Here is a 26,756-nt window from a genome sequence, read left to right as displayed (position 1 = left end):
TGAAAAAACAAAATGAAAGTACTAGTTTAGAGTTCCCCAAAGATAACATCTTTTGCAGATAAAAAAATAATAATCCTTACAACATTTACATTTTCAGTTACCCTTTGAACACACTGAGGATCTGTTCACTTACTACCTTCTAGGGAGAAATTTCAGCCCATCTCTTTTTTTTTGAAATTTTTTTTTTCAAAAATCAACAAAACTTAACACACATTTGCCACATACAATTTTTACAGTATTGCAAAAACTCCGCCGAGTTTTGACTTCCCTCCGTCTCTACTTTAGTTTTCTTAATTTACATCATTCATCCGCTTTCCCTTATATCTCACATTCCATTTTCTCTATTATAATACCTCCATCTTTGGTTATATATTTTTTTCCTAGGTTGCAAGTGTTCTATCACCCCTGTTAGTGATTTACATAATTATGATCTTCTAAATATTTCAAAAATTTGCTCCAATCATCTCAAGTCTTGAGCATGCAAGCCTCTCTCCAAGGTAAAAGGGCAATGAAAAACCAGGTTTACCAAAGATATCTGAAAGCAGTATAATAACTGCCTTCTAGAACCAATATCCAATCTTAATCAGCTTTCTGTGTCCAAAGAACTAGCTAGTTATCTCTGGGAAGCAAAGGGCAAACAGGCTGCTCTTTCCTTGTTTATTCCTAGTATCTAGTATTTAAGGTGGAAGAGTGCATCTTATTATTTTAAAAGTCATGTGCATTTCAGAAAAACTGACTCTGCTTCTGCTTGGGGGCCGTTTGTGATTTATATGACTAAACAGCCTAATGGTTGACACAGTCCCACTACCTTTATTTGGCAACATTCATGAATATTTGGTATGCTTGGTAGAAAGATGGAAGATATATTTATATAATTCATTCTTTTAGGCTTTCTATTATTATTTTCTTATCTTGTAATTTTATTCATCCTGTTTTTATGACTGTTTTTAAGTACAGATAGGATGAAGCTTCAGAATCAGCAGCTTGCTGCAATCAGCCCTTTAGAACTTTCTTCTTTATTAGTGCCACTTACTTTTAAGGAAAGGGCTAGTGCTGTGGTGTTTTTATCGTATGTGATATTTAATGCGTATATATTTTAATTCTACTAATGCTTTTTAGTTTAAACAAAATATTATAAAAAGATATTTAAGGCAGACTGTGAACATGTTTTTCTTTTTCTTTTTCCTATCATGGCTACCAGCTGTTGAGACCTGAACTCCATGAATCTATTCTTTAAAAAAGTTATCTAACCGAGCATCCTGTAGTTGTGAATTCCATGCTAATTAATTGCATGTTCTATTTTAAAGTACCTCCTTTTGTCAGACCTAAATGTACTGGTAACCAATTTTAATCAGGAGAAGCAAAGTTCCATTATAATTAAAGAAAAATCACTTTCTACTTATTTGTTAGTGTTCATCATTTTGTAAAAAAATTGTAACACTTGCCTTCATTTTCTTTCTTTGAAAAGTAAAATCCTCCCAATTCATTAGACTATCCACATATAAGGAAGGTGCCCAGACTTTAATGATTTTAATTTCCCTTTTTCTATTCCTACAACATCACTTTTTAAGATGGGCTACCTCCCTATCTACCCAATCAAAAACTGTCTTGAAACAATTCAGGAGGATATTGTTGTTGCTGACACCCAGCTGCCTCAACAAACAATGGAGTGTGCCTCTGCGGGTGAAGATAATGCAGCAGTGCTGCATTATCAGCACTGAAGCGACCTCCCCGGGGCGCAAGCCTGGGCAGTGTGTATGGAGGTCCTGGGCTGCCCAGAAACAATACCCCCACCCTCAGCCTTGCTGATGTGATCTAAAGGAAAGCAGAGCAATACATTTGGCACCAGCTTGGCTGCAGGAGTTGCCAGGAGGAGGCTTACTAGGCACCATCCAACAGTCTTAGGAACTCCACTCTGGATTTGTGTAGGGTTTACGCCTTAGCCTTTTTCTTGAAGATATTTGGCAAGAAAACAGACGTTTAGGATCATATAACATAGAACGTAGAGCTTTCCTACCTGTTGCAGTCCCACTGTCACATGGCAGCAGCACTCCTGTTGTTACTAGTTGTGCGTTGTTTGGATTTACTCCAGGTGCTGGAGAAGGAGGTGGCCCTACTCCACTCCCAAGGAGCATACAAGATGGCGGAGGGGGCTGCCCACGTTTCAGTAACACTTTGTGGTCCTGCTGGCAACGGAATCGCGGCGGCACCTCCCGAGGCATGTAGCGGGCGGCGCTTGGCGGTTGACCGTTCGGCACTGCCACCCTTTTGGCATTGTTGCCACCATTGACTGGTGGCGATGGAGAGCTGCCAATTGGGCTGGCGGTCACTGGTTGGCTTAAACTTGGTTTCGTCGCTTCGGGCACTGCAACAAAACATATAAATTGGTGTTCTGAATTGTTTTGCAAGCTGAACAATATGAAAGGCTATATTTAAAATTATTTATGAAAAACCATTTTTAGTATTAAAATATATTTTATGCCCTGATCCTATGAAGCTAATAAAGGTAGAAGAACTTTGTTTTAAGAAAGAAGTGGAAAATGATCTGCTCAAAGACAAAAAAAAAAAAAAAATTGTAAGTTTTAGAAAAATTAAAAGCCTTTTACCTTTGGTTTTTTGATCTGTGACCTGTAAGTGAAATGAGAAGAATAAATAAAAACAGCATTTTGTTAACTAAGTTAAGCCTGTGTTAAAGGTGAGATTATCCATATTTGAAACATAACCTGTTTAGGCATGTACAAATATTAAAATGGTCAAACAATTGTCTTTTTCAGTATTTATACATTTTGTTTAGCAAAAGAGTCTTCCTCCTTTTCAAATATCTAGGCATTTCTTTCATTTTGCAAGTAAGCAGATAAAAGAAAACTGATACTAATGTATGTACTAGAACCTAGATATCAAGAATATTTGACACAAGATAGGCAAGAAAATTTACTTTGTCTAACAACTGAAGTGTTTGCTCAACAGAAATCTAAGAAACAGGTAAGGGTAAAGGTAAAGGACCCCTGGATGGTTAAGTCCAGTCAAAGGCAACTATGGAGTGTGGTGCTCATCTCACTTCAGGCTGAGGAAGCGGGTGTTTGTCTGCTGACAGCTTTCTGAGTCTTGTGGCCATCATGACTAAACAGCTTCTGGCGCAACGAAACACAGTGAGGGAAGCCAGGGCACATGGAAACACCATTTACCTCCTTCCGCAGCGGTACCTATTTATCTATTTGCACTGGTGTGCTTTCGAACTGCTAGGTTGGCAGAAGCTGGGACAAAGCTCACCCCAGCACGTGGATTCGAACAGCCGACCTTCCGATTGGCAAGTCCAAGAGACTCAGTGGTTTGGATCACAACGACACCCACCTCCCCTGTTCTAAGAAATAGAGCATCTTAAAGCACAAGCCTATTTTCTTCCCAGTAATAGATTATCTGAAGAACCACTGCTTTAACAAATTTCAAGTAAACATGAGCAAGGATGCAGATTCCTATACAAGACAACATAACACCTCAAGAGGCTACCTCAATGCAGCATATATACCACGGCTTTCCAACACCGAATGGTCACAAGTGAAAAAACATTGGAATTCTAGCACTATTAGATTTCCAACAACTCAGGTACAAACTGTGCTGAAAGTCTCACTAGGGTAAACACAATGCTGCTAAAAGCTTTTCAGTAAGTCAAACCAATGTGAATAAAATGCTTAAATAACAAGACTGAATACAATTATTCAAAATTTCTACGACTAGGAAGTTTCCTTAAACTCTGTGTTATTATGCACATTTATATAAACTTGGAACCTTTTGGTAAAGAACAATTTTACACAATAAAGAAAAAAAAATTGTTGAGTTTTAACTATCTCTTCTTAAAATAATTGTGGTTGGTGCAGTGTTGCAGTATAGTACAATGTTAGTTTATTGTTTGCTCCAACCTAGTCAAATCTCTGTTGTACAATAAACACACATGCAAACAGTGGCGGAGCTTCATGCTCTGGCACTGGGGGGCAGAGAGCAGGCGGGGGTATGGCATGTGTCCTGGGGGCACGTAGCGCATGGCGCCCAGCGCGGGCAGGGAGGAAGCCACAATGACACCCCACGGGATCGTGCTGCCGGGGGCGGTGCGCTCCCCCCGCACCCCTCTTCCTCTGCCAGTGCATGCAAAAACACCTCTTTTCTCATGCCCATCATTTCAACTGAGAAAAACACAGTATAATTCACCATATTATTTGATACAGGAACAACTTTGCCTGATTTATGTTAATAATGAGGCTTAAAAGAGTTAACAAAAGATCACGGCTATAGGACCCAGTTTTTTAATGAGTGCTTCCTGTTTATTTACCATTCAAGAAGCAGGCCCTAAAAGGCTGCAAGCTGACATGAGATCCAAATCCAGAAACAAAAACCCTTTGAGAGGCCAATTTGAGCACAAGTATTGAAGAGAACACACAGGTTCCAGTCATTGCTCCTCAAATAGCTCAAGATGAAGGCTCCTCCCCTCTGGTGGGTTAAGCAGGATGCTTTAAGATGCTCCTTGGAGGAGGAACCATCCTGATCTCCCCAGACTGGCCCTGCCTCACAAGCGAACGATCGTGGTTCTCCTGAGCTCACATAGCACTCAGTTTTGGCAGATGCATAAATTTGTATTTTATTTTTGCTTTTATTTTATTTATTTTCACTGGAAACCCATTCACACCTTTGCACTGCCCCAACTCCAACCCACCAACTGTTTGCTTAATTGGTAAGTGGTGGGTGGTGGTGGTGGTGGGAAGGCAGGGCATAAGACAGGGCATAAGGGGCCAAGCAGTCAAGAGAAAAGCTCAGTGACATCAGGAGAGCGATGAGAGCAGTGGGAAGAAATTGTGCAACAGTAACTGGTGTGTGCCTGCCCTGGATGCTGGCACGGTGCTTTTCTTTATTTATTTAACAGAGTCACAGGAGAGTGGTTGGGGCAGTGTGTGCCAACCCGACTGAGAAGCCAACACATTTCCCCCTCCAATACTGTGAGAAATTGTCCAACAGAGGATGCAGGCAATCAGAACCCTCCCTGCACTTTCCTACTGCAGGCTCACATTACGACGGCTGGAAGGGCATCTACTCACTCAGGAGAGGGAACTTTGGAAGAGAGGGAGACCCCAGACAAGAGTAGGCAGTCAAGCACTGCTAACTCTGACCCTGTGGCCATGTTCTTACCAGGGAAGTATGATTTGTCCAGATTCTTAACCTAGATTGGGGGTATAGTGGCTCAGGAAGCAAAAGGGGCAAGGGCCCTCCCCCACCACTACTGAGTTAAGACTCTCACTACAGTCGTACCTCATGTTGCTTTCACTGCGGGATGCGAACAACATGGGATACAAACGCGCCAAACCCGGAAGTAACGGAATGGAGTACTTCTGGGTTTGGCGGGTCGCACAGGCGCGTGCAGTGACGTCATGTTCATGTGCAGATGCGCCAAATCGCGATCCGTGCATGCGCAGAAGCGGCGCTGCGGACTTCTCAGGATACGAACGGAGCTCCGGACCGGATCCCGATCGTATCTAGAGGTACCACTGTACTGTCCTGTCCTGTGCGTCCCCCCATCAATCCCACAGATTTTTTGTTTAAAAGGGGGGGGGACTAAGGGGGATGGACCATGGGGTCATGAAGTGTCGGACACAACTAAACAACAAGGGGGGACATGACTGACATTCATAAAATTATTAACTAGACAGTGAAAAATGGAAAGAATGTCATCTTTCATATAACACTAATTTTGGGAGGTCACTTACCACTGACTGGGAATAGATTCTGGGCAAACAATAAGAAGTGCTTTACACAAAGTAAAGGTTACATGGAATTCACTGTCATAATATGTAGAGATGGCCAGTGTCTTAGATGTCTTTAGAAAGGGATTAGACAAATGCATAGAGGAAAATTATAATGGAAGCTATCAGTCACTATAGTTAAATAGCATCTCCAAGCTCAGAGGCAGCATGACCCTGAAAATCAGGTTTTTTTTGGGGGGGGGGGTGAAGGAGGGAAGCTTTATGCCTTTATCCCCTGCTTGTAGGTTCCCAGAAGCGTTTGGCTAATCATAAATGAAGACAGGATGACTATAATGTGGATCCACAGGGGCTAAAGTGTTGGGTTTTCTTGATATTGATGTGGTCAATGGTGCTACTCAGAGGTGTGTGTTTGTAATTATAACCTGCATGGTAGCACATCTGTGAGTTTTTGACAATTCAGCACACTTGAGGTATCTTAACAATTTAATTAGCAGGAGTTTACCTACTGCACCGAATGCAGCGATGTGATAGGGTAATTTATTATTTTGAAAACTGTATTTAAGTTGATCAAATGGTGTAGTGTGTACTGTTAAGAAATGCTGTTGAGGAAAGGTGGTGAGAAGGGGTGTTTTGCAGCTGTTTGATAAAAATAAAGATAAGCAAAGATAATGTGGGCAAGCTTTTATTTCATTGCCCCAGTCGCTGTGCAAACTCGGTTGGCGAAGAAGGTCCAACATAAAGATGTTAGGAATCCAGCTTAAAAAAATCAAGATGCCATTTCCTAAGGCTGACAACAGAATCAGTAACTGTATCCTCTGTGCTATATTTTCATAGGATTGGGGGGGGGAATGATCCAGTACCACCAAGACACTCAGGAAAAGTGACTATGTTACTGGAAAGTTTCTATAACTTCTATGACTTAAGGTGCCTTTGACAGCTGCCATAATGGAAGCTCTGATTCCGATCTGTTATCTCTGAAGACTTAAGGTACCATGTGATAAATACGCAATAATGGTTTGAAGCTTCTATAGCCCATTTTCAACACTGCATACATGGAGTAGTGTACCTATGGACCAGCAAGCTGACATCTGTAAAGAGCCACAGTATAAAGCACTGATGTAGAAGGCCAGTGAGCAGCAAAAAAGGTGGTTTGTTATTACACTACAATGGGAACACCCTGGCCCGCCTGTGCCTCCAGGTGACAGTGCTTAGAAATCACCTCCTGTCTCTGCAGTCATCTCAAAGAGAATGGGTTGGTGCTAAATCGATGTTCTGTCTCTCCTGGCTCATCAAGAAGATCTAGACCAAAAAGATGGGTGGTTTTTCAGGCAGTGTTGAATATTCCTGCCTAAGTAAAACTTCACATTTAATAGGTCTGAGGAATTAAGAGCTAGTTTTTTGTACAGTAAACCAGAAAGAGCAACATAAAAAGATGTCAAAAAGCCTTCAATTTTTACTTTAAAAGGTCTTTGCTCATCAGAACTTAAGAGGCCCTGTTCAAATATACATCATTAGCCACAACAAATCTTTATGAGTGCTTTTCTAAGGCTGAAGATTCTATTGTTCTGACATATCAGGTCCTGGCGAAGTAGAGCAACAAGAGGAGGAAAAGCCTCAACAATTTTTAGATGCTGCTGCTTGAAGAGATACATAATCTAAGGCCCTTTTTGCGTGTGCCTCCTCCAGAAGAGGTCTGGAGGGTAGCAACATGAGAATGGGTCTTTTCTAGGGTGGCTTCCCATTTTTGTGGAATATGCTCCCCAGGGAAACTCACCTGGCACCTACATTACAAATCTTTAGGCACCAGGTGAAAATGTTTCTCTAAAACCAGCCCTCTGGCTGATTAAACATTTTATGGCCTTTTAAATGTGTCTTTGGAATTAATGCTTTGTTTGGTTTTTATGTATTTTGTGTTCTCATTTTGCATTTTTGTTATGAAGCACCCTGTGATCTTCAGATGAAGGGCCATATACTATACAAATTTAAACAGTAATAGTAATAATACAGGATGGGGGAGTGACTAGAGTGTTCAAATCCCCACTCATCCACGAAGTTCACTAAATTATGTTGGGCCAGTCTAACTTCCCTCACAGGGTTAATGTAAGGATAAAATAAAGGCCGGGGGGAGGGGGGGACAGAGTGTGTATGCCACCTTGAGCTCCTTGGAATAAAGTGCCCTAGAATCTTTCTAAAATTACTGATTCAGCATGGCTTATGCAAAGTTAACTTCCATCACGCTAACCTTTTATAGTTATTTGAGACTGTTAACTAGTATATAGATAGAGGTGATCCAGCTGACATTATGAACTTTGACTTTCAAAAGGCTTTTGACAAAGTACTTCACAAATACTTTCAGGTACGTTTAGCAATCATAAACAAGAAGCAAGGTCCTCTTATGGATCAGTAACTGACAAGAAACATGAAGCAGAAAGATGGAAATGTGGAAAACCGAGTCCTCCAAGAATAAGTAGAGACATGTGTTTTTTAACTTGATCATAGTCTACAGCTAGGGACAAGCAGTGAGATAATCATTTTTGCTGGCGATCCTAAATTGCTCAAGGTGATTAAAACAAAAAAGGTTGTGAAGAGCTCCAAATGTTATTGCCAAACTGGGCAGTAAAATGGCAAATACTTTTCAATGTAAGCAAGTGTAAAGTGATGCATATTGGGGCAAAAAAATATGAATTTCACATGTATGTTCATGCAGTGTTGGTGACTGATCAGAAATAAGACCTATGGGTCATAATGGAGAACTGGCTAACTCTGTGTGTGCCAGCTGTGAAAATAGTTAATTCTATGCTAGGAATCATTAGAAAAGTGGTTGAAAACAAAAGTGTCAATATCATAATACCATTAACCAAATCTATAGTGCGACTGCATTTGGAATACAGTGGTACTTCGGGTTACGAACTTAATTCGTTCTGGAGGTCCGTTCTTAATCCGAAACCATTCTTAACTTGAGGCGTGCTTTCCTGTTGTCACCGGCACGCAATTTCCATTCTCACCCTAGGGCAAAGTTCTCAACCCAAGGTATTACTTCTGGGTTAGTGGAGTTTGTAACCCAAAGTGTTTGAAACCCGAAGCATTTGTAACCCGAGGTACCACTGTACTGTGTACCATTCTGGGTCATTTCACTTCAAAAAGTGTATTATAGAGTTGGAAAGGGTTTAGGAAAGGGCACCTCTACTATAAAGAAAGGTTACAACATTTTGGATTTTTTTGTTTAAAGGTATATAAAATTATACATGGTGCAGGGAAAGTAGATATAGAAAAGTTTTTTCTCTCTCTCTCCCCCTCACTCACTCACTCTCTCTCTCTCTCTCTCTCATAACAGTAGATCTCGTGAACATCCATTGGAGTCAAATGCTGGAAGACTTGGAACAAAAATAAGACAGCACTTGTTCACAAGTGCATAGTTAAGCCATGGAATCTGCTCTCATAGGAGGCAGTGATGATCACCAACTTGAATGGCTTTAAAAAGAGGATTAGATAAATTCCTGGAGGACACAGCTATAAAAAGCTACTAGCCAAGATGACTATTATGTTCTGTCTCCACTGTTGGGGGCAGCAAGACTCTGACTACCAGTTTTGGGAAGCATAAGGGGGGAGAATGCCATTGGACCCACAAGCTTTGTTTGAGTTGGCCACTGTGAGAACAGGATGCTGGTTTATATGGGCCACTAGTCTGAAGGCTCTTCCTACGTTCTTAAATGTGGGGTACAAGTGTAAAAATTAAAATAATTTCCCCCCAAATCAAGGGCTGTAGATAAAATGCTGTTCCTGCATTGCTTTAATGAAGGCAATGTATGAGTCAATAATCCCAGGACCTCAGCCCCAGGAATTTGGGAACCACTCCAAAGAGTTTCAATTCATGTGCTAAAGTAAGAAAGCTAAGAGAAGCACAAAGAGTCTCGCACTTACTGATGTAAAATGCATCCTGGGAACACTTCTCGGATCCATGAATAGATTTCTTTAAATAATCTTATAATTTGCTACTCACCTGCATGTCTGAGAAAGCAGCAATTGTTGCCAGACAAGCACCCAAGTTATAAATGACACAGAGGGAACCAGCTGCTTTTACAGCTTGATCAACACTGTTCTATGTTTAATATGGCATGGCTGAGATGACTGTATGCAAACCTCAAGATAAATCCTCTTCTAGCTTAAAAGGAACAGGATTCTAACTAGAAAATACAGAAGATGATCTGAAATGTACATGCAGCATTGCTGGGGTGGGTGAGTGAGAATATAGTAGTTGCAGTAATCATAGTGGTTGATGCTCACTGGTCAATTTTAAATGGATGACCTTACAAAGTATGATCAAACAAATACCTGGCTTACCTTCTGAGTAGATTCCTTCTTTTTCTTATCCTCTTTCTTTCTTCTCTTGTCTTCCATTAACTGTTCTTCCTTTTCTTGCTCCTTCTCTCTGTTAAAAGTTTAAAATTAAAAAGTTATTCCTAAATATATGCTTTATACAAAAAAGCCAAAACAAAACCTCTGCAATAGCAAAGAGATGCTGGCTACCTCTCTAATGTGTAAAACACCATATACCGGTAATGCCTAACTTGAAGAGTAACCCCTCCCCATATAAATCAACCAGAAGCCTATCACTGGAGGGTATGGAGGGTAGCAAAAAGAGACAGGAATTTTTAGTGGTGGCTCTGCATTTGTGGAAAATTCTCCCCAGGGAAACACACCTCACACCAACAATGTCTGCTTTCCTGCTTGCTCAGGCTTTTGGTCTTTGAGCATAGTGTAGTATGATTTATATCCTGTTTGTGATGTTCATCTTTCAGTGGGGTGGAGTAGGACAGTGTTTTTCAACCTTTTTGGGCAAAGGCACACTTGTTTCATGAAACAAATCACGAGGCACACCACCATTAGAAAATGTTAAAAAAATTAACTCTGTGCCTATATTGACTATATATAAAGTAATTCTCTTGAATTTTTCAATTTTTCCCACGGCACACCAGGCAACATCTCGCGGCACACTAGTGTGCCACGGAACAGTGGTTGAAAAACACTGGAGTAGGATATGTCATTTTTATTCTTGTTAAATAAAAAACTTAATATTTTTTTTGTTCTATTGTATTTTATTCTATATATTTGGATTAAATTACCAACAAAGCTACTCAGCATTTTATATATTTGTAAGTTGCTTACAGACATTTTGTAGACTGCATTAAAAGAATGCAATAAAAAATCCTGATAATCAATTACAGGCTTTGGGTCTAAAATCAAAGTATGATCCAATTTTTGAATTGGATTCTCACACAAATTATTTAATATACCAGCATAAATCCAAGGAACTGTAAGCAAACTGGAAGGAGAAATTGTAGAGCTTCAGATTTCCTTTAAGCTTACACCTCACTATTACTGATAGTCAAAATACAAATTGATCTTTAAACTGAACAGTTGGTTTGCCTCTTTGCTCAGACAAAAATTCAAAGGAAAATTCCATATCCATGGTTCTCCACCATGTACACACACACCATCCTTTGGCTGTTAATGCTCTCATAGTAATAATGATCCAAGATCATTCCCAGAAGCTGGTACTGAGAAACTACAGTACTATTCTACCTCATGACTTTGATATGCAAAATGCCACATGCCCATCATGTCCCCCACACTGATTTTAATGGAAAGTGGAAAGCCATGTGTTTTCCTTTGGCCTAATGGCCACAGGGCCCACAAATGGCTTGCAATATACATGCATGCAGAGTCATCAGTCTTCCCACCTTTTGCTTTTTCTAACTGTTTTTCTGCATACCCAGATTGTTTTATGGGCACGCAGAAACTACCCACTTCTCTCTGAAAAGGCCTTTCATTGCCATACTGGTCAGCACTGGGCCATTCACTTCACAATCAGATAACTCATTCCCACAGGCAAACAGACTACTGATGCTCCCCTTAGTGATGAATATAACTGTGTGAACCAACCCCTAAAATGGAGCTAAAAGATCCTTGTGCATTTCTACTCCATTCTCCCTCCTGTGTTTACTGTGTAAAAACTGAATAACCTCATTTCACTTTTAACCAACAGTAGCTACATAACCAAATTTCCAGATACACTGGTACAACTGAGGCATTAGGCCTAAGTAAACAAATAAAAGACATATTCAACTAGCAACATGTGAAAGAAGAATAACTGCCTCCAATAAGATAAGACAATAAACTGTTTATTGCTTACGGTAATTCCCATGATTAATTCCTATAATACAAGTCATTTTGTGCATTTTGCTATGATCAACAGTTTAGATGAGCAAGGAAGAAGTCTAAAGGTCTGAATGTAAGGTTTATGAGCTGAATCCATGTTGACAATTTCTCATGTTACATAAGCAAAGTAATGCTATGCCATTTCATAGTGCAATATAGTAAAGACCAAGTATGTATAGATCTGAGAGAAACTATAATGGATTGAAAAATAATCTCCACAAAATAAACAATGTTTCAGCATTAACAAAAAAAAAAGTATACTGTAATGGTTTAAATGTAAGATTTTATATAAAAAGCCAATTACTAAGCCTTTTAAAAAGGCAACCACCACAAGTCCTCCAGAGCCAAGAACTACTTAACTTGCTTCTCACTTGTCAGTCACTTCTCCACATAGTCTTCACTTATCTCACCTACTGTTGAAGAACACCAACATTATGGAGGGCCAGGATTTATAACGTTACTGTATTGCACAGGGTTTTTCCTTGGAATTCCTCAACATCTAAAAAGTTCCATAACTGCCTCTTTGGAATGTATTACAGCGGTGGCCCTAAAATATAATGGCAAACAAACACTTTTAAAATAGGTGATCTCCCTTTATACTTCCCTAGTTCTTTGTGTTGCAGGGTAAAGAGAGCTATACATGACATGAACACTACTCTGCGGCTAAAAATTCCCTAGGTTATGAGAGTTCTGAGATTTGAGAAGCAATCTGAGATGTAACAGAGAGTGTACAAAGGGAAAATTAAAATCCTTCAGAGCTATGTTTAAATCAGAACTGCCAACTAATTTAAAACAATCACTCTAAGAGGCATAGATTTGTTCACCAACAAGCAATGCTTGTTGTTTCTTGGCAGAAATCCAAAGTAGCATCACAGCAAGGAGTCTGCCTTCTTTATATAGAGTATCTAGAACAACTGATATGGCACTCTTAGTAAAACACCATGCATTTAAAAGCAGTTAACTAATGCAACAATGCTGTCTTGTTTACTCAAATGGCTTGAACATCCATGGTTAGGATAATTATAGACGTTTAAGGGAACGGATATTCACTGTTAGAGGTCTTTGTATGAAAAAAAATTATTTCCAAAAGATTAAAATAACCATAATTTGAGCAATAAATGATCAGTTAATGTTATAATTCATTTTAAAAAGTAGGACCTGGCAAGACAGAATTACTTAAGGTCTTCAATAGATAATGCAACATTCTGAATTCTTCAGTAACTTCTTTCCTAATCACAAGACTTTTCCTAACCAAAGTATTGTGTGAACCCATTATCAGAAATTTCTTAATCTAAAATCAATTCCAGACAATATTAAAATGGACTTTTGAGGACTTGTGGAATTTTTAAAATTAACTTTAATTAAAGAACATGCTCCACATTATCCTCCGATGACAAAAATACTGGTCGCTTCTTGGCTAAAAGGAGGTACATTTACAGCATAATCCAACATATGTTGTTTACTCAGAACTTGGAACCTTAGTCTTTAAAAAAGAAAAGGAAGAGAGATTTACTTTTATTTTTATTGTGAGTGCAGTGGTGCCTAAAGAGTCAAAAGGGGTACTCACATCCATTTAAAGTATTTTATATAGAACACAATAGTTAAAAATAAAGTACTGAAATTCCATCTACTTAAAATCCTCTGGTTTGTATCCAATGGTGCCAGTCAGATGGCAAGGTTTCCTTCAGCACAATAGGGAGGGATGCCATTTTTGGCAATCTGCTCCGAAGTGTTGGGGGACTCTCCAGAGCAGAATACAAGGGTGCAGAGGGGAAGATGTGAACACTGCTTTCCCCTCATTCTGCTGAATAAACTTTTACCAAGGTTCCGTCCTCTCCCCCATGCTTTTTAACATCTACATGCAGCTGCTGGGAGAGATCAGCTGGGTGTTCATCAATATGCGGATAATACCCAGCTCTACCTCTCTTTCAAATCAGAACTAGTGAAGGCGGTGAAGGTCCTGTGTGAGTGTCTGGAGGAGGTTGGAGGATGGATGGCGGCTAACAGATTGAGGTTGAATCCTAACAAGACAGAAGTACTGTTCTTGGGGGACAGGGGGCAGGCTGGTATGGAGGACTCCCTGATCCTGAATGAGGTAACTGTGCCCCTGAAGGACCAGGTGTGCAGCCTGGGAGTCATTTTGAACTCACAGCTGTCCATAGAGGCGCAGGTTAATTCTGTGTCCAGGGCAGCTGTCTACCAGCTCCATCTGGTACGCAGGCTGAGACCCTACCTGCCCACAGACTGTCTTGCCAGAGTGGTGCATGCTCTAGTTATCTCCCGTATGGACTACTGCAATGCGCTCTACGTGGGGCTACCTTTGAAGGTGACTCGGAAACTGCAATTAATCCAGAATGCGGCAGCTGGTCTGGTGACTGGGAGTGGCCGCTGAGACTATATGATACCGGTCCTGAAAAATCTTCATTGGCTCCCAGTACGTTTCCGAGCACAATTCAAAGTGTTGGTGCTGATCTTTAAAGCCCTAAATGGCCTCGGTCCTGTATACCTGAAGGAGCATCTCCACCCCCATCGTCCAGCCCGGACACTGAGGTACAGCGCTGAGGGTCTTCTGGCAGTTCTCTTGCTGCGAGAAGTTAGGTTACAGGGAACCAGGCAGAGGGCCCTCTCGGTAGTGGTGCCTGCCCTGTGGAACGCCCTCCCAGCAGATGTCAAGGCAATAAGCAGTTATTTTACTTTTAAAAGACAACTGAAGGCGGCCCTGTTTAGGGAAGTTTTTAATGCTTGATGCTGTATTGTTTTTAATATTCAGTTGAAAGCCGCCCAGAGTGGCTGGGGAAACCCAGCCAGATGGGTGGGGTATAAATAATAAGTTGTTGTTGTGTTGTTGTTATACCACCAGCTGGGTGACACAATTAGAAAAAGCCCTTTGTAATTAGTGAAGCCCCGAACAAACACATCTCTAAACATACTTTGTAAGAGGCAGCTCCAGTTTTAATATAAGCTCCACTCTTTTTTCCTAGTTATTCACAAAGCTCACCATGCAGGTATGTTTAGGCAAGAAAACCCAACGTACAGATGAGAGATCACCAATCTCTTTGGATCAATGAGTGTATTTGGGATTTTGAGTGAGTGCCCTTGGCATCACACTCTCTAATTGCTTCAAACACTCCAGAGACAGAAAGAAAATGTGCAAATGCATGCACATACCCTACAGACAGACACACAGACAGATACACACACAGCTTTTCCATGAAATAAGGGTAAAAGTCAGATCCGGTAGAATAATAGAGTCCCCTAAATTTTCATAACTTTTCATAAGAGTATTGGATAGACTGAAGATTTAAAATCAATTCACAGATCCAGTGCTTTCCTCTAATTCTGCTGAATGAAATTTTACCAGCAGCTGAGTGACACAATCAGAAATAAGAAAAAGGTGTGAGCACACCACTCTTCCTTCAGCTCTATGCACTTTGGGGGGGGGGGGCAGCATGGCCACCTTATGATGAAGAGAAGGAGGAGGTGAAAGGATTTGCAGCCACCAGAAGTTCTCAAGCTTGCCATTATGCCCATGTAGATGGAAAACTTCACCACAATGAATACTCTGTTTACCCAAAATGAATGAGTTAATATCTTACGGCAGTTACATATTTCCTTTGAAACCATAAATAGAGAATCTCTCTCAGCTTACAACTGTTACAAAAGAATAAAGCACACCCTCTGCCAAGGCACTCACGTAACCGTACTTTTCATTAGCATGCTTTTGTCCTGTATTTTTTAATCTTGTGAACCACCCCAGGATCTTCGGATAGGGAAGGTATATAAATCTAATTATAATAATAAAATAAATATACAGGCAACCCCCAAATAGTGTGGGGGTTACATTCTGGGTCATCTTGCGCATAGGTGGAGCATGCATAATCTTTCCCTGCTTTCCCCATATTTATTTACCTACTTTATTTATACTGCTGCCCCATAGCAGAGGTACTCCAGGAAGCTAGGGTGGTGTAGTGGTTAGAGTGTTGGACTAGGACCTGTGAGACCAGGGTTCAAAGCCCTACTCAGTCATGAAGCTCACTGAGTAACCTTGGGCAAGTCACAGCCTCTGAACCTACTTCACAGGGTCGTTGTAGGAATTACCGTAACTGAAGTGGGGGTAAACCATGTATTACTTGGAGGAAAAGTTGGGATATAAATGCAATAAATACGGTAAGCTATTCTGTTTAAGAAAGCTGGAGGGGCCAGTTAGATGGAGATGTCAACTGCCAACCTGGCCTCCGGAGATCTCCACATGGTTGCAATTAGACCCACACCAATTGCAAAACATGTCTGGTGCCTGGTTAGTTTTGAACACTGGGCACAGGCAGGCAGCATAGGTTCCACAAGAATAGAGTGATGCTATGCAACACCTAAGTACTACTAATACTCTAGCATCTGCTTTCTGCACAAGCTACAATTTCTGGACCATCTTCAAGGGCAACCCTGCATAGCACACGCTATAATAATTGAGACAGAAGGTTATCAGAATGTTCTAAACTATCACCCATCTAAGTCGAAGAACAGCCAATAGCTAGAACGGGGGTCTGCAACCCGCGGCTCCGGAGCCGCATGCGGCTCTTTTGCACCTTTGCTGCGGCTCCGGGCAGGGCCGGTGCATTTAGCGCCGAAATGTAGGGGGCACTGCGCCGCGCTGCTGGCCCGCCTGTGCCCACCCACTTCTCTACCTTGCCGGCAGCTGTGCTGCTCATGCGTGCCTTGTTTCGTGCCAGCGCAGGCGCAGCAGCAGACCGCAGCAGCTTCCCTCCTTAGCGCCTGTCCCAGCGCTTGTGTTTGGCTGCTGCTGGTGGAGCTGCTGGCTGCTGTGATTCGACGAGGCGTGCCGACTCGTCGAGGTAAAGAGGCAGCTGCGGGCTGGGCCAGGGGCGGCGGGGAAGCCCTCTTTTTAAAAAGTGGAAGGGCCCGGCTCCAGGACACGTGGCAGTCTGGGAAGGAAAAGGAAGCCTGGCTGTTCAGCTAAGGGGGCCCAACGGGATGAGATGGGTGCGGAAAAAAGCTCAGGGGACGACCGGTCCCGGGCTCTGTTTCGGGGGTGCGCAGGAGACTTCCCTTAAGCAGCGTGGTGAAAGGGGCCCGAGCATGGGCGTACCAACGGGGGGGCAGGGGGGGCAGCGACCCCCCTAGAAGACCCCTGCCCCCCCTAGAAGCGGGAGTCCCATGGACTGAAAGAAGGGTTTTATCCATTCTGAAGGAATGTTTTCCCGCGCCTGTAGGGGGGACGTGATCAGCCCCCTGCTTCAGCCCCTCTCAGCTACCTTGCCCAGCCCCTCTGCTGGCCAATAGTGATTGGGGCAGTGTGCATGCTGTGTGCTTTTGCGTAAGTTTGCTAAACTTTTAGGGTTGCATTTGTGCTGTTCATGGGGCGGAAGTATTCTGAGGGGTTGGATTTCCCCTTCTAGATTTGCCCCTGCAGCATCAGGCGTTCGGACGGTTCCTTTAATACAGTGCTTGTTGTTTGGCTGGGGGGGGGGAGCGTTTCGTGATATTTTGCCATTTTGCTTTCATTACCTGCTCTTCATTACCTGTCTAAATTGTGCTATGAGCTTCTGGGTGTTTATATTTTTGTGGGCCGCAATGGTTTTGCGGCTCCCAGTTTTTTTTCCTCTTCGGAAACGGGTCCAAGTGGCTCTTTTTGTCTTAAAGGTTGCAGACCCCTGAGCTAGAACTAGGCTCTCCTTGCCACAGAAACCACCTAAGCCTACAGTGCAGAGATGGATCCAGGAGAATCACCAGACTATGAACTTGTTCTTTCAGGGGGAGTGCTACTCCATCTACAGCAGGTCAAACACAAGAACTACCCAACAATGTCTCTGTCTTGTCCGGATTAAGCTTCTGTTCACTAGCTCTCATCCAGCCCATTACTGCTGCTAGACACCAGCTCAACATTAACATAGCACTGAATATTATGTTAATAAAATTCAGACCCAAACCCAAACTGATTCCACCCAGTGACTTCATGTAGATCAGGGGTCAGCAGTCTTTTTCAGCAGGGGGGGCTGGTCCACTGTCCCCCAGACCTTGTGGGGGGCCAGACTATATTTTTTTGGGGGGGATTAATGAATTCCTATGCCCCACAAATAATCCAGAGATGCATTTTAAATAAAAGCACACATTCTACTCATGTAAAAACACCAGGCAGGCCCCACAAATAACCCAGAGATGCATTTTAAATAAAAGGACACATTCTACTGATGTAAAAACATGCTGGTTCCCGGACCATCCGTGGGCCGGATTTAGAAGGCGATTGGGCCGGATCCGGCCCCCAGGCCTTAGTTTGCCTACTCATGACGTAGATGTTAAATAGCACTGGGGAAAGAATTGAACCCTGCAGCACCCCGCAGCACAGTTGCCACAGATCCAAGCATGTCACTCTATGGTTCTCTGAAAACAGCCCTGTAAGCAGGAACAGAACCACTGTATCATCATGTCACCAACCCATACAGCTGCTCCAGATGTATACTATGGTTTATCTGCTAACAGAATAATGAGTGACCACAAGGAACCACTGCTGTGTCTCTCCAAAAACACATCACCAACCACAACAACCAAAGCCATTTCAGTGCCAAACCAAGCCCTGAAGCTGTATTGAAATGGGTCAAGGAAATCTGCTTCATCAAAGTATGTCCAAAGTTGCCTGGCTACAACTCTCTCAAGTATCTCATCCAAAGGCAACTGGGTGATAATTGCTCAAAACCTCAGGATCCAGGGAGCACCCCTTGAGGAGGTGAAGCACAACCACACATTTCAAACTGGCTCACAAAATGTGACATTACCACTCCCTGGACTAACCTAATATTTCAGGCGCTATGCAAAACATGAGTATATCTTTTCTACCACCAAAATTCTCTAAAAGCAGTTTATGTGCAAGAGCATATTCTTACTTCAGTTATTTCTCCCTTGAGAAATACTTTCCCTTATATATTTCCCTTGAGAAATATTTTCAAATTGTGCTCAAGGAGGACATTCTCTTTATGAAAAATACACAGGAAAATTGTGGAAAGCTTTTCTACTCCTGTAATTATGTCCACTCTAGGTCAGTGAAAAGAAATAATAATATCACAAAATTCAGTGATGTTTTCTGTTATATTACATACATGCTAGATAAACTGCAAACAGCTACTTTTTGTGTAGTCAAGCATTTGGGACATACCCCACAGTTCTTCTGACAAACCTATATGAAACAAAATAAAAAATGAAAAAAAATTCCTTCCAGTAGCACCTTAAAGACCAACTAAGTTTGTTCTTGGAATGATCTTTCGTGTGCATGCACACTTCTTCAGATACACTGAAACAGAAGCCACCAGACCCTTATATATAGTGATAGGGTGGGGAGGGGTATTACTCAGAAGGGTGGTGGGAATGGGTCATTGGCTGATAGGTGTGGTAAACCTGTTGATGACTTCCATAGTTCCAGTTACAGGTAGGTAGCCGTGTTGGTCTGCCATAGTGAAAACAAAATAATAATAAAAAAATTCTTGTGATTCCCGATGTCAGATTTGTGTCCATTTATCCTTTGGCTCAAAACCAACTTGCACATACAGAACTAGATACATGATTCCTTGGATCATTAATTATCAATAGTTCAATATCAATAGTACCATCTTTAGCCATCTCACCCCTTGCCTTTCCCTGCAAGACTAATTGCAGCCGTTTAGAGTCGTCAACAGGTTTTCCACACTTATCAGCCTATCACCCATTCCAACCACCCTTCTGAGTAATACCCCTCCCCACTCCCCCACTATATTTAAGGATCTGGTGACTTCTGTTTCAGTGTATCTGAAGAAGTGTGCATGCACACGAAAGCTCATACCAGGAACAAACTCAGTTGGTCTCTAAGGTGCTACTAGAAAGAATTTTCGATTTTGTTTTTAATAGTACCTTGTGTAACAACACAATGAAACTTCTGTTTCAGTGTATCTGAAGAAGTGTGCATGCACACAAAAGCTCATACCAAGAACAAACTTAGTTGGTCTCTAAGGTGCTACTGGAAGGAATTTTTTTATTTATTTTGTTTTCACTGTTGATGACTGTTAACGACTGCAATTGGCCTTGCAGGAAAAAGCAAGGGGTGAGATGGCTAAAAATAGCTTTGTCATGTATAATGAGATAAGAATCAATGTCTCTATTCAGACCAGGTCTCTGCATGGTTTTAAGTTTGGTGATAAGTTGCAATTCAGCAACTTCTCTTTCCAGTCTATTTCTGAAATTCCTTTGTAATAAGCCAGCTACTTTGAGATCTTGTATAGAATGTCCTGGGAGATTGAAGTGTTCTACTGGTTTCTCTGTCTTGTGATTCCTGATGTCAGATTTGTGTCCATTTATCCTTTGGCTCAAAACCAACTTGCACATACAGAACTAGATACATGATTCCTTGGATCATTAAATATCAATAGTTCAATACCAATAGTACCTTGTGTAACAACACAATGAAAATGCAATCAAATGAATGAAAGACCCCATACATATGGCAGTGGCCCATTTCTGACTAGCTTATCACACCCATGTGAATTGGATTCCACAGTAATTTATTCTCTGCATAGTACTGTCACAACTATTGCTATGTCTTACACAGCCTGACCTCCTGGTCTCATTTTGAAAAGAAGAGAATGTTCTCTCTTTTTATTCAGGTTGTGCATGTGTACTTAGGTGATGCATATGATGAACTCCAGCTGCTGAACCTGGCTCTTACCTATACATGTACCACAAAACTCTTCATTGTTTTTGCTGCAATGCTACCTCTCTTCAAAAGTGTCAGCAAGGATAACCGTAGACATTCTCAAAAACTAAAGAAAAAAGTGTTTTAAGGTAGAGTCTGAACTTGCTTGCAACCTGACATGCTAAGCCTTGCTTAGCTTTTTAAAAATAGCATTCCCTTAGAGCCCTAACTAGCACAGAGCAAAAATATATATGATAGGATTTAAAAAGGTAAAGGGACCCCTGACCGTTAGGTCCAGTCACGGACGACTCTGGGGTTGCGGCGCTCATCTCACTTTATTGGCCCAGGGAGCCGGCGTACAGCTTCCAGGTCATGTGGCCAGCATGACAAAGCTGCTTCTGGTGAACCATGGAAACACCGTTTACCGTCCCGCTGGAGCGGTACCTATTTATCTACTTGCACTTTGACGTGCTTTTGAACTGCTAAGTTGGCAGGAGCAGGGACCGAGCATCGGGAGCTCACCCCGTCGCAGGGATTTGAACTGCCGACCTTCCGATCGGCAAGCCCTAGGCTTTGTGGTTTAGATCACAGTGCCACCCGCATCCCATGATAGTATTTAATAACCCACTAAAAACTTTATGTAAACAAATACAGACTTTGTTTCCCCAGGAAGACATAGTGGATAAATTCTGTTATTCTCAGGCCATCAACATTAGGGTCAAGAAGGAACCGTACACTCCAAAATCAGAATGCTAGTATTCCTTTAATGCAGCTGTCTTCAGACTTGAGTACCCAGATGTTGGACTACAACTCCCATCATCCCCAACCATCAGATAAACTGGCTAGGGATTATGGTAGTTGCAGTTCAAGAACATCTCGGGCACAAAGGTTGAAGAACCCTGCTGTATTGCACTACTGTCAGGCAATTAACAGTGCTGGATAGGGTCTGAATTCTTGAACCTATCTTAATCCAAAAGGTTTGATTTTTTTCCCATGGGGAAGTAATCTCAGTGATCAAGAAACAAAACAAAAAAAGGGTTGTCTTTTGCCATCAGAGTTATATTAATGTTTCTTAAAATAACCTGGTTTAAAATAAAACCTAAATTTAAATACAGGCAATATTAAGATCTACATGTATTAACTTAAAACAGAATCATGACCATCCAAATCCAAACAGATTAGGCTAAAGGTGGGTATCTGTCTGAGGTTGATTTTGACACCCTGACCGTGTTCTCATATTGTATTAAACTATATTTTATAGTTTATTACTATGGCATAATGTGCTAATAAATGTGGCTGGAATAATAAGCACTTCATTCCTCTCCCTGTCCAGATGGGGAAAAGGCTATGGTCTGGCTTCTCATGTTGGGCTCACTGTGTGGAGAAAACAATAAACCCTAAGCAGAAGCCAAACTTTGTTCTTTGTTTTACCACTCATGGTTTGTTTAGGGGGTTTCCAGCAACAAGGGAGGAGGGCAGCACCTATTATTTCAGTACCATGCATTAACAACTAAACCACAGGTCACTGGGGATATGCAAATGCCTTACTCAGGCGTGTTTCAGCTTTTGAACACTTCTGTAAACCAAATGCAAACCAATGGTTTAATTTTTGTGCTGCATTTATTATACAAATTTTCTACTGGATCCAAGCATACACCACACCAGCAGTTATGAGCAGCCTTCAAGTAAACGATCCTACTTAGTATTATTCCATGGATAGAATCACATTGAAATCCATCTCTTCTTAGATATCTCTGAGTGGCAAAACAAGATGCATTTAATTGTTACAGTAGCCAGCTAGTACGTATAGTCTTATCAAATGTCTCTTGAATTTAAATATTGTGGTTCTGTGGGTCCGCTCTTGTTCTCAGGGAAAGAGAATACCACCTTTTAGTGTTAACGTACATGCAACTACAAAGAAAGTTCTACTCAACATAACAAGATAGCACAAAGTGCCTTCCTGGATCAGGCCAGTATCTAGTCCAGCATCCTGTTTTCAAAGTGGCCAACCAGATGTCCACTGGAATCCCACAAGCATAACCTGAGTGCAACACCGCTCTTCCCACTGGTGATTCCCAGCAGCAGGCATTCAGAGGCATACTGCCTCAGACAGTGGAGGAAAAACATAGATATTGTGGCTAGTAGTAGTAAGGCCAATAGCCTTATTCACCACAATTATCTGATCCTCTTTCAAAGCGCTCAAAGCTGGTGGCCATCACTACCTCCTGTGGGAGTGAATTCCGCAGACTGTATTAAAATATGATGTGCTGTGTGAAGAAGAACTTTCTCAGACGTTAACATTTCCATTTATGTTCTTTTATTAACTTTCTAAAGAGCCAGGTATGTTACAGCTGTTTAGGGATGGGGTGCTACTGCAACAGTTGCAGCTCCCCTACTGGAATGTTTTGATGTTCCAATTTTGAATCTATGTATTTTCTTTCAGGATACACGCAAAGACAATATATTTTCCTTACACTTTGGTGGTCAGCTACATTCAAGACATGAACCAAGTACTTCTTAAGAACTGGGGCAACTAAAGTGGAAGGGTGTTATTTGACCATTGATCTTTCTTCCACTCTTCCAAAACAAGGATTGACAAGAACTTTATTCATCCAGCAGGATCAGACAATTTGCGATCCAATAAACACAGTCCCCATATAAACCTTTCATGTCCTTTGTATTAAAGGTATTTATCAGCGTTTCTTCCAGAGTCTAGCATCTAATCATTGAGCTGTACCTTAGAACATCTTCTTTCCATTCAGTTTTTTGGGGGTATAATTTTTCTAACACTGGGAAGCAGTTTTCCTGAGAAAGTAATTCAAAAATGAATTTCAATATACGAAACATTTTCAAAGAAAGAAAAAAAGCAAGTAGTTGTTTATTTGTTACAGCTTGAATGGCATTCCCAAAAAAAGATCACTGGAAATATATTGTGTGCTAATTCAGGATAAGCACTGTACAATATGCATTAAACATATAAAAGTGCATATTAGCCTTAAAAAGCAACAAGTGTATGATCAATTAAAATTACAGGCACTAAAAACATGCATATCAAGAACATAATATCATTATAGTAGTCCCACTGACAGTTACTGGTTTATTCTAAAATAATAAACAATTATCACTTATTTGTTAATCTTATGCCTTCATGAGTGATATGTAGAGGTGCTACTTCTCTCAAAGGAGAAAGTTAAGTATTCACTGCATCCTGCCAGTTAGGAAGTTGGTTTCATCAACATGTCCCAACAGCTTTTCTATTTGAACCATAGCACAGCAAAGGATGTAAGCTCAATGTCTATTCCTGTTTCCAAGGAAACACTAGACCAAACACATCTTGACTAGCACTTGCTTCTGCATAACCAAGCAAGAAAGGAAGGTCCCTATTGTTTGTTCCTTCACATAGATTTATATGGATTTGTTTCAAAAGCTAATATAACAAATCTTTTCCAAAGAAAGTGACCAAAACAATAGCCCTAAAAAATCTCAACTTATTAATTCCACTCATTTAGCTTACCAGCCAATCAGAGCTTTCAAAACTTTTCATTTTGGTGATACACTTTTAAGACATGCATCATTTTGCAACGCAGTAATTCAGTTTTACTAGCAAACCGGAGGTTAAATAAACTCCTTTTCAGTCCCAGGAGGAGCGTGGAAAGCATTCATACAACACACCTACACACTGCAGCCAACACACCAACGTATCGCGACACACAAATGTCACAACACAGTTTGGAAAGCTCTGCCCTACACGAAGCTGCATTTCAAAATTGTTTTAAAACTGCAATTAGTTGTGAGTGCAGCAGCTAGACTGCCAAATAGGACTGGGCATTATGAGTACAGAAAGTGAGACCTCCAACCTAATGTTCTAGCCCCTCTATTCAACCTCTCACCCAGCTTTCTGCCCTCTTTAAAAAAAACCTAGCTAGCATTTGATAGCCACTAAACAATTTCCTCATGAGCCAAGTTTGATAGGTAGGCAGGATTGTCAAACATCAGACATCACAATGGCCTGTGTATGAGGTGCTTTAAACCTCCAACAACCACCTGACTGTCAGTGCTTACAGGAGTTCAAAGCAGCACTTTAAAGCCTTATCACCTGATTGTCAGGGCAACAAAATGCTTGTTAGGGTCCATGACAGCTCTAATGATCAGCTGTCAATCAATGCTTGCAGACAACCCTGCACTGTGCTTTGAAGTCATACCTTGCAATGGGAGCCCTTTCCAGTGTCCAACTATCAGCTGATAATCTGGGCTTCAAAACATACAGCAATCAACAGATCACTGGACTAGCAAAGAGGTGCACATGGCATTATGCTATCAGTGGTGCCTGCAAACCCTTTTCACAAAAACATGACTTTTCCTGCTCCACATCTGACATCATAAATGGAATCAAGTACAGGGCAGGTAGCTGTGGCTTGGCCCAAAATAGCCTCATGGGCCAAATAAGGAGGGCTGGTTGGCCTAATTAGTTCCCCATTGCTGATCTTGAATTAGTAGTTTACAGCTTATGACCATGGTACTTAAAGGGCTGCCTGTCTGTGTCACTTGTACATTAAGATCTTCTGCTAGGTGCCTTTTGTAGCTGGCTACCAAGGAAAGGGTGTTCTCTGTGATAGTGCTCCAATTATGAAAATAAGCTCCCTTGGCATTTCATCTGCTTTGTTGTCATTTTACAGCCTGCCAAAGAATTCCCCACTTTTTAAATTTAAAAATATTACTGTCCCCTCCCCTTACACTCTCTATCCCCACCCCACCCCGAACTGAGAAGCATTTGCCTCAAGGCCAACAAATTGCATTTATTTCAAAACTGCCAGTTTCTGAAGTTGACTTATTTAACAAAGGTTAGTTTTAGGTTTAAAAAGAGTTCTGTGTCCAGACAACACAAGAAGCTTCAGTTAACAAAAAACACAAGCTTCTGAACACCTCCTCAGCCCCGCAGTGGGAGGGGCGACATGTGATAGACTATGTTGACTGCTATTAGTTAGCTTTGTTATTCTAATCTAGCATGCATTTCCTACTGATGTTATCTGTTTGTAAGCCACTTTAATGATCTTCTTTGCTAAATTGCAAGTTAAAAATTGCCAGACTATAAATGCATTCACTACATTTTAGCTGGAAATGCTTATGGCCACAATTTCCGAAAGCAACATAATCTTTCTACTAATCACCACAGTCATTTTGCAATTTGTAAATTGTTACTGGCCGAGGGAGCCGGTGTACAGCTTCCGGGTCATGTGGCCAGCATGACAAAGCCGCTTCTAGCGAACCAGAGCAGCACACGGAAAGCCATTTACCTTCCCATTGGAGCGGTACCTATTTATCTACTTGCACTTTGACGTGCTTTCAAACTGCTGGGTGGGCAGGAGCTGGGACCGAGCAACAGGAGCTCACCCCACTGTGGGGATTCGAACCGCCAACCTTCTGATCAGCAAGCCCAAGGCTCTGTGGTTTAACCACAGCACCACCCGCGTCCCAAACATGGTAGGGCTCTTTAAAGGCACTGAAGGAAGTGTACTTTAGGTAACAGACAGGATAGTTAAGTCCCTGACTATTCTATGAAATGGTCATCTAATCTGCAGAGATAAAGAAGACAGACAGACAGAGGTCACAAGCAGTTTAATATAGCAGGTCGACCCTTTCCTGCAATATTAACCCTATAATCTGCTATGAAGATTAATGTGTGAGCTGGCATAGATTTCCTGCACACATTTGCATGTGCCCTATTTGTAAGAACTTCATACATTTCAAAGCAGAAAGCACCAAGTAAATTCCTTATTATTTCACAGAAAGATTGATGAGTTAACTCAAAAAGAAACCACCAAATTTCTCCAACAGTAGAAGACTATGATGTCCTACTCATGTGTACCCCACATGCAGGGCATAACAGTATTGATGAAGAGCTAGGGCCATGCTTTTAGCCCTGCACATATTACCACTCTGTTCTGCAAAAATTATTCTCTTGACAAGAGTGGCAGACTCAATCTGGAAAACAAGGGAAAGAGGACTTGATTGTCAAACCAACGTTTCATGCCTTAAACAGAGTAGGAACATGACATCAATGAATAAGGGGACTATACCAGGTGAGGGAGGCATGGAAAGGAAGTTGAGGAAGCAGCTTG

At 41.5% G+C, this 26,756-nt stretch overlaps 1 protein-coding gene across 16 annotated transcripts in view; it reads right to left on the bottom strand.

The window, feature by feature from the left end:
• TNRC6B (trinucleotide repeat containing adaptor 6B) overlaps positions 1-26,756 on the bottom strand; it is a 103,382-nt gene that overhangs the window by 39,987 nt on the left and 36,639 nt on the right. For 9 of the 16 annotated variants that reach the window (XM_033162685.1, XM_033162673.1, XM_033162676.1 and 6 more), the window contains 3 exons: positions 10,080-10,176; positions 2,607-2,628; positions 2,018-2,365 (listed from right to left, as the gene is read on the bottom strand). In XM_033162685.1, coding sequence (XP_033018576.1) covers positions 2,018-2,365; positions 2,607-2,628; positions 10,080-10,176 — 467 coding nt within the window. Of the gene's footprint in view, positions 1-2,017; positions 2,366-2,606; positions 2,629-6,966; positions 7,047-10,079; positions 10,177-23,374; positions 23,443-26,756 lie in introns of those variants that run through there. The other 7 variants (XM_033162674.1, XM_033162686.1, XM_033162678.1 and 4 more) reach the window with 3 other exon arrangements.

The sequence above is a fragment of the Lacerta agilis genome, chromosome 10 (genome assembly GCF_009819535.1).
Source record: "Lacerta agilis isolate rLacAgi1 chromosome 10, rLacAgi1.pri, whole genome shotgun sequence".
NCBI classification, from domain to species: Eukaryota; Metazoa; Chordata; class Lepidosauria; order Squamata; family Lacertidae; genus Lacerta; species Lacerta agilis.
Note: the sequence above shows the minus strand (reverse complement) of the source record. Positions and strands in the feature narration are given on the sequence as shown.